Source organism: Micromys minutus (assembly GCF_963924665.1).
Source record: "Micromys minutus genome assembly, chromosome: 14".
NCBI lineage: Eukaryota > Metazoa > Chordata > Mammalia > Rodentia > Muridae > Micromys > Micromys minutus.
This window is the reverse complement of record NC_137983.1, coordinates 59,592,348-59,601,642: the sequence shown is the minus strand read 5'-3', so window position 1 is coordinate 59,601,642 and position 9,295 is coordinate 59,592,348. Positions and strand designations below refer to the sequence as shown.

The window sequence follows — 9,295 nt, the reverse complement described above, 5'->3', positions numbered from 1 at the left end:
TGAGAAAACTAACCATCTCAATTATGAACAGTTTTTTTTTTTTAAAGATTCTCCCTTTTTAGCATGTGACTGTTGGAAAGAAGTCAGTATGTATGACCAACATTTAAAGAGTGGGATTCATTTTCCACTCACCAGAAAATAAAATATCTATACAAATTATTTGAAATTCTGCACAGATGGATCTCCTATATTTCATTTATTGTTTTTTTGGTCCATCAATTTTCTATGCCACTGTAAACTAGTGGATATTTATCATATGCTTTGGATTGTAGTACAATAATATTTGGTTAATTTTCAGTACAAGCTGTCTTAGTTTAGCCATCGAGTATTCTTTTATTTTGCATCTGTGGTAGCAAGTGTAGTTTCATTGCACACTATCTCTTGGTGCCATAGTCTGCTAAGATGGCTGAAATCACTAAAAAGTAACCAGATATCTCCACTTGCTGGAAATAATTCTAGTGATTTCGGCCATCTTATATTCAAGACACCAGAAATGTAGGTTATAAAACCATCTGAACATTCCTGTCCCTGTGAGCTTCTGAGTATGAAATCTTATGTAAGAGTCCCGCTTTTGATAGCTAAAACAGGAGTAGATAATTATTGTTTCCATCCACAGGATTTAGGAGTATTTTCCAACCATATATGATAGGAATCTTGCAAAACAAATTACACAATGCTTCTGTCCAGGAAGGAATTATGATAAGAATATTAGAATACTATACTATTATTATGAGAATCTTAGATTTAAGTAAAAAGCACAGGAAGTCATTATGTTTATTCACTGAGAATTCTTAGGTGGGCTGGCTTAATCTGGGTGCTCTTAGAAGTGAAGAAGAAACTTCAAAATTAGATGCTGTTTTAAGAGAATTCACATTCCAGTAGGATCACATTTGCCTTAGAGTACTCATTCAAAGGGACAAGATGAGTTTCTTAGTAGATTGTTCCCAGCTGACTATTGTTTCTTTATTTCATGATTGTATAACCTTGTGTAAATTCTTTTACTCTGATTCCCAACATCCTTATCTTTAAGGTTGAAATGATGTGATGATAATCATTGATTCAATAAGATAACAATAGCTGATCTACAGATCTCTTTGGAGTACATCCCTTTATAGCATTCATTGCATGGCATTGCTGTTTTGCTACTCTGTCTACTAAGTAGATTCTGAACTCCTCCTTGAAAGTGAGAGTATATATTTCTCATTATTGCTGATTAGTACAGTCAACAGAGTAGATATTCAAATAGTTGCTAAATGGAAAGAAGGAGTGACACATCATGTGTAAACATGAATCTAGTAAACTAATGAAAGAGGGGCAGAGCATACTTTAAAATTAATTTTCCTATTTTACTAAGAATTGGAAGTAACATTGTTTAAATTATGGCAATGAAACCAAAACAAAGGAGTTCTAAGAACAATAACATGTCATAGGCCCTAGTAAATGCAACAGTAGCAATGCAAAGAAACCTAGATAAGAAAATAACCTCCATGGAGTATTACTTGTGTCACATGAGAGCTTAAGGAGAAAGTGTATGGTAAAGAGTGGAGACAGTATTGTTACCAGCAGAATTCAATGAAGCTACATATGTCTAGGCTCATAAAATGTATGGTAAGTGACCAAGTAGGCTTCATCCCTGGGATGCAGGGATGGTTTAATATAAGGAAATCCATCAATGTAATCCACCATATAAACAAACTCAAAGAACAAAATCACATGGTCATCTCACTAGATGCTGAGAAAGCATTTGACAAAATTCAACACCCCTTCATATTAAAAGTCCTGGAAAGAACATGAGTCCAAGGTTCATACCTAAACATAATAAAAGCAATATACAGCAAACCAACAGCCAACATCAAACTTAGTGGTGGGAAACTTGAAGCAATCTCACTAAAATCAGGGACTCGACAAGACTGCCTATTTTCCCCCTACCTATTCAACATAGTACTGGAAGTCCTGACTGGAGCAATTAGACAGCAAAAGGAAATCAAAGGGATACAAATCGGAAAGGAAGAGATAAAAACATCACTCTTTGCACTTGACATGATAGTGTACTTAAGTGACCCCAAAAATTCCACCAGAGAACACCTACAGCTGATAAACAAAGTGGCTGGATACAAAATTAACCCAAACAAATCAGTAGCCTTCCTATACTCAAAGGACAAACATGTGGAGAAAGAAATTAGGGAAAAGATATCCTTCACAATAGTCACAAAGAATATGAAATACCTTGGTGTGACTCTAACTAAGAAAGAGAAGGACCTGTATGACAAGAATTTCAAACCTCTAAAGAAGGAAATCGAGGAAGATCTCAGAAAATAGAAAGATCTCCCATGCTCATGGATTGGAAAGTTCAACATTTTAAAAATGGCCAGCCTACAAAAAGCAATCTACAGATTCAATGCAATCCCCATCAAAATTCCAACCCAGCTCTTCATTGAGTTGGAAAGATCAATGTGCAATTTCATCTCAAATAACAAAAGACCTAGAATAGCGAAATCCATCCTCAACAACAAGAAAACATCTGCAGGAATCACTATCCCTGACCTCAAGCTATATTACAAGGCAATTGTGCTGAAAACTGCATGGTACTGGTACAGAAATAGGCACATGGATCAATGGAATAGAATAGAAGATCCAGAAATGAGCCTTCATGTATATGGTCACCTGATTTTTGACAAAGGAGGTGTAAACTTTCAATGGAAAAAGGACAGCCTATTCAACAAATAGTGCTGGTCCAACTGGCACTCAGCATGCAAAAGAATGAAAATAGACCCTTTCTTATCTCCTTGTACAAAGCTCAAGGTAAGTGTATCAAAGATCTCCACATTAAATCAGATACACTGAAACTATTAGATGATAAAGTAGGGAAAACCTTAGAACACATAGGCACAGGAGAAAATTTTCTGAACAAAACAACAATGGCTCAAGCTCTAAGGTCAAAGATTAACAAATGGGACTTAATGAGATTGCAAAGTTTCTGTAAGGCTAAGGACATTGTCAAGAAAACAAAATGGCAGCCAACAGGATGGGAAAAGATCTTTACTAACTACACATCAGATAGAGGCCTTATATCCAAGGTATACAAAGAACTCCAAAAGCTAGACACGAAAGAATCAAACAACTCTATTAAAAATGGGGTACAGAGCTAAACAAAATGTTCTCAGTTGAGGAATATCGAATGGCTGAGAAACATCTGAGGAAGTGCTCAATATCCTTAGCCATCAGGGAAATGCAAATATAAACAACCCTGAGATTCCACCTCACACCAGTCAGATTTATCAAGATCCAAAACTCAGATGACAACAGATGCTGGTGAGGTTGTGGAGAAAGAGGAACACTTCTCCACTGTTAGTGGGGTTGTAAACTGATACAACCCCTTTGGAAATCAGTCTGGCGATACCTCAGAAAATTGGATATAGTACTACCTGAAGACCCAGCTATTCCACTTCTGGGCATATACCCCAGAGACACTTTAATAAATAACAAAGATACATGTACCACAATGTTCATAGCAGCTCTATTTATAATAGCCAGAAGCTGGAAAGAACCCAGATGTCCTTCAGTAGATGAATGAATACAAAAATTGTGGTACATTTACACAATGGAATACTACTCAGCCACCAGAAACAATGACTTAACCAAATTCTCAGGAAAATGGCTGCATCTAGAGAATATCATCCTGAGTGAGATAACTCAGTCACAAAAGAACAGAGATAATATGCAGTCACTGACAGTAAGATGCTAACCCCAGAGGCTTGAACTGCCCCAGAAACAACTCACAGACTGTGTGAAGTCTAAGAAAAAAAAAGTCATGCTCAATCCTTACACACCAAGAACACATTGACAAATTCTGGGGTATACTCTGAATTACTTGTACTTTTTGCTCACTGTAAAAAAAAAAAAAAAAAGAAAAAAAAACAAAGCACTGACACAAGTGTATTTGTATATATTTATGTAAAGATGTCTAAAATTTTTTTATCTTTGATTTTTAAAATAAAGTCTAAAAATGTATGGGAAGGAGGGTAACACATATGAAATTGTATCATACCCTAAGAGCTGATATGATTATTAATTCAATCAAAAATGTTTAAGAGTCTCCTACTATATTACAGGATCTGCATTTGTTATTGTGAAATCTATGGCTATTTAGGTACATGATTTTCTTCCCTTACCACACATGGTATTGACAAAGAGAAAAAAATGTGTTAAAATTATCAACAAAATAAAACATTAACCAATTAAAATAACATAATGTGGAGAAAAAATTCAGAAGCTTCTCAGTTTTTATTAGGGTTCATTCTGGTCTTAGACATGCCAAGTCCAGATTCCATCTTGGAACATGGCCAAATACTCATTATCTCTTAGATGTGTCAAGGTGACTAATTCTAGACAATGATATAGGAAAAAAAACTATTTTTAAGCACTTCTGGAGATTGCCTTTAAAAAAAAAAGTATATTTATTGCCCTGAGATTTTCTTCCTCCTGGATATAAAATTACAAAAACAAATTGATGGCCTTGTATGTAACATGAATGTTATGGATGAAGATGGTATAATCTGCCATAAAATAGTGTTGAGCTAACAGTTTGTAATTTGTTATAAAATGATCTTCTATCTTAATTAAATCTCTGTATCTTGGAGCAGTTCTGTTCTTGTTGCTTTTTTAGCATGTGTTTGTAATGTGGAATGTGATGAAGAATATATACTTCATGTTTGAGGCTGCTATGAATATCAGCATAGATCCAATAGTTTAAATAACACAGCAGGGTACTGTAGTAACAGTTGTTGGCTTGGTTGTTACAAGCTCTTTTCACAGCTGGGAGTCATGGGTGGAGGAAGAACAAGAGATGGTATCTTTATAGTTTTGGCAACTCTTTGAAGGATACTAGCACCTTCAGGAAGGCCTTTCATCTCTATCTCATTTAGTTTTAATTACTTTCCAAAGGCCTCATCTTCAAATACCAGCATCAAATTGAAGGTTAAGATATCATCATGGGAGGAGCAGCTGCCGCCATTTCAGGAAGCTAGCCAGATGGACTTTGTTGCAGGGGTGGATCCTGAGCTGCCTAAGCCGCTGCCCTGCTCTCCGACGGGGGCTCCTTTAATCCCATTGTTTCTTTTAGATTCGCTTGGGCCTAGACGCCCTCGGGGGCCGATATTCGGGTTGGGCGGTACCGCGGCCTGGGCCTAGTGGTTTAACAGTAGCAACAGCAGCGGCGGTGGCAGCCGACTTCCGGAGTCGAGCACAGGCGCGCGAAAACCCGCACAGGCGAGTAGAGAAAATGGCAGACGATATTGATATTGAAACAATGCTTGAGGCCCCTTACAAGAAGACTTGCCTAACGATATCTCACCTCTACTCCTATGAATTCACCTTTGATTCCAGTGTGAACTGTCAATCATAAGGATGAGAACAAGTTGAACAGTGCTAACAGCCATGAAGAACGTCGTAGCAAAAAAGCTCAAAGTGCTTCATAATAACTTTCTCAGTCATCCTCACAACAACTTTGTTAGACAAAGTTTCTGCCTCCTTGGAAAGTTCTACATCTCCTTGTGATTGGAGTGTGGGTTTCAAGATTCGAGAAGGAGAAAAAAAAAAAAGCAAGAGCAGAAGTCGTAGTCATGAGAGAAAAAGAAGCAAAAGTAAAGAACGGAAACGAAGTAGAGATAGAGAAAGGAAAAAGAGCAAAAGCCGAGAGCAGAAACGAAGTAGAAGCAAAGAAAGGAGACGAAGCCGTTCACGAAGTCGAGATAGAAGATTCCGAGGCCGCTACAGAAGTCCCTACTCCGGACCAAAATTTAACAGTGCCATCCGAGGAAAGATTGGGTTACCTCATAGCATCAAATTAAGCAGAAGACGTTCCAGAAGCAAAAGTCCATTCAGGAAAGACAAGAGCCCTGTGAGGGAACCTATTGATAATCTCACTCCTGAGGAAAGGGATGCAAGGACAGTTTTCTGCATGCAACTGGCAGCAAGAATTCGACCAAGAGATTTGGAAGAGTTTTTCTCTACAGTAGGAAAGGTTCGAGATGTGAGAATGATTTCTGATAGAAATTCAAGACGATCCAAAGGAATTGCCTATGTGGAATTTGTTGATGTCAGTTCAGTGCCTCTAGCAATTGGATTAACTGGCCAACGAGTTTTAGGAGTGCCAATCATAGTACAGGCATCACAGGCAGAAAAAAACAGAGCTGCTGCAATGGCAAACAATTTACAAAAGGGAAGCGCTGGACCTATGAGGCTCTACGTGGGCTCATTACACTTTAACATAACTGAAGATATGCTTCGGGGATCTTTGAACCTTTTGGAAGGACTGAAAGTATTCAACTCATGATGGATAGTGAAACTGGTCGATCTAAGGGATATGGACTCATTACATTTTCTGACTCAGAGTGTGCCAAAAAGGCTTTGGAACAGCTTAATGGATTTGAGTTAGCTGGCAGACCAATGAAAGTTGGTCATGTTACTGAACGAACTGATGCTTCTAGTGCGAGTTCATTTTTGGACAGTGATGAACTTGAAAGGACTGGAATTGACTTGGGAACAACAGGTCATCTCCAGTTAATGGCAAGACTTGCAGAGGGCACAGGTTTGCAGATTCCACCAGCAGCTCAACAAGCTTTACAAATGAGTGGCTCTTTGGCGTTTGGTGCTGTGGCAGATTTGCAAACACGACTTTCCCAACAGACCGAAGCCTCAGCCTTAGCTGCAGCTGCGTCTGTTCAACCTCTTGCAACACAGTGTTTCCAACTTTCTAACATGTTTAATCCTCAAACAGAAGAAGAAGTTGGATGGGATACGGAGATAAAAGATGATGTCATTGAAGAATGTAATAAACACGGAGGAGTCATTCATATTTATGTTGACAAAAATTCAGCTCAGGGCAATGTGTATGTGAAATGCCCATCTATTGCTGCGGCTATTGCTGCTGTCAATGCATTGCATGGCAGGTGGTTTGCTGGGAAAATGATAACAGCAGCATATGTACCTCTTCCAACTTACCACAACCTCTTTCCTGATTCTATGACAGCTACACAACTACTGGTTCCAAGTAGACGATGAAGGAATATACAGTCCCTTATGTATATAGCTTTTTTTTCTCTTGAAAATTCATCTTGAGTTATCTTTTATTTAGATGAAAATAAAGAGGCAAGGGTCTACTGTCATTTGTATACAACTCCTGTTACCTTCAAAAATAAAAATGTTAACAGGAATGCGTGTGCTCATTCTCCCGAACTAGCAAATCCTACTTTATGCAAAGCTGTTCTCTTGTTCTACTGTTTTAAATGTCCATGTAGAAAATTACATTAAGGATCTATAGAATAGCTCTAGGGGAACAAATGTGCTTTCTGTATAAAGGCAGACAGGTAATGTTTTAATGTTTCAGAAACCTAACTTTTTACACAGCAGTTACATTTCACATTCATGTATTTGGCTCATGGTTCAGCAACGGTTTCCACAATACACTTGTGAAAAGTTTGAGCAGCTAAATAGCTTCTGAGCATTTGACCTTGATCATTTGGCAAGAAGGGGATTTCAAAATATTTCTTGATGGGTAAAATTTTCCATTAATGTATCTGTAAAAGTTTCTTTGTAAATACTATGTGTTTTAGTGTGTATTGAGATTCCAAACAAAATGATCCCTGCATTTCCTCAAGGTGGTTGATGTAACAGATTGAGTAAAGCAGTCTTGGGCAAGAGATAGGAAATGCAGAAATAGGTTTTGTCTGGTTGCATATAATCTTTGCTCTTTTTAAGCTCTGTGAGCTCTGAAATATATTTTTGGGTTACTTCATTGTGTTTGATAAGACAGCTTGATATTTCTATCAAACAAATGACTTTCATATTGCAACAATCTTTGTAAGAACCACTCAAATAAAATTCTCTGAAAAAGGCCACAAAAAAAAAAAAAAAAAAAAAAAAAAAGATATCATCATGGGTTTGGAGTAGACACTGTTCAGTCTATTATAAGGTAAGAGGAAGACCAAGTTCAACAGAGTGGAGAGGCTAGAAAATCTTACGCATAAGGAAGTATTTTGGAGAGAGTGATGAAATATTGGGAAGGAAAGGAAGGAAAGTGTTCCTGGAAGAAGGAATAGCTGGTGAAGTCAGAAGAAACTTAGGGAGAAGAGGAATAGGGAATTACACTGTGAGAGAACCCAAGGTAAAAATGATGGACTGGGAAAAATCCTAAATGAAGTAAAAAATGAAGGGTTATGACAACATGGACTCATTTGTGTTTGTAGAGTTACTCTGGCTCTGTTGATTGTAGTGCTGGAGAGAAATGATGGATTTAAATAAGTTTTGTGGTTCTGTTACCATGCAGTTCTTATGGATAGAGGCATGAAAAAGAGAGGACAATACCATCAGTATAATTTTTAAGCTTTGAGGAGGAGGCTGAAGGTAATAAAGAATTACAGAAAAAGTATGCAGTTCCCTTTGGACGAACAGTGTTGGGATAGAACATAAAATCAAGCTGATGATTACCAGCTGTGTGTTTTTGAGAATATTATAATTTACAGGTAAGGTAAATAAGATTTAGCATGAAAAAGAGATTTAGAGATTAAGAAAGATAAATAAAGTATTTAGGATTTATCTTAGTTGGGGTTTCTATTTCAACAAAAATATGACCAAGAAGGAAGTTGAGGGGAAAAGGGTTTATTCAGTTTACACTGTTCACATTGTTGTTCATCACCAAAGAAAGTCAAGACTGGAACTCAAGCAGGTGAGGAAGCAGAAGCTGATGCAGAGGCCATAGAGGGATATCACTTACTGGCTTGCTTTCTCTGGCTTGCTCAGCTTGCTTTCTTATAGAACTCAGGTCTACTAGCCCAGGAATGGCACCACCCACAATGAGCTGGGCCCTCCCTGCTTTATCAGTAGTTGAGAAAATGCCTTATAGCTGGATCTCATGGAGGTATTTCCACAACTGAGGCTACTTTCACTGTGATAACTCCAGCTTGTGTTCAGTTGACACAAAACAAGCCAGTACAGGCCTTAAAAGTCACAAAGATAACATGCCAAAGAGGAAACTGTGGCCTCTGAAGACAGTTGTTAACCTAATACTTTCACATTGGATATGTTTGAGAAAAATCACTCAATTTATTAGAACCTCAGTTTTCTCAGCTTTTAAAGAATTAGAGGTTTATTATATATACCAATATGATAAATTGTAAAAGCACACTTAAGTATGCTGGCACAACAAATGATGAATAAATGTGTACCCCCTTCCTGTTGTGCCAAGTTGTTTTGTAGTTGAAGTGTATACTAAATATTCACAATATATAGTAATCAT

The 9,295-nt window shown here is 37.5% G+C and overlaps 1 protein-coding gene across 1 annotated transcript; it reads left to right on the top strand.

The window, feature by feature from the left end:
* Positions 1–5,812: 5,812 nt before the first annotated feature.
* Positions 5,813–7,393, top strand: LOC308430003 (RNA-binding protein 39-like). The gene is given in 2 exon segments (XM_080929084.1): positions 5,813–6,290; positions 6,293–7,393. Coding segments are annotated over 2 exon segments (1,101 nt in total). The 5' UTR covers positions 5,813–5,959; the 3' UTR covers positions 7,063–7,393.
* The last annotated feature ends 1,902 nt before the right edge of the window (positions 7,394–9,295 follow it).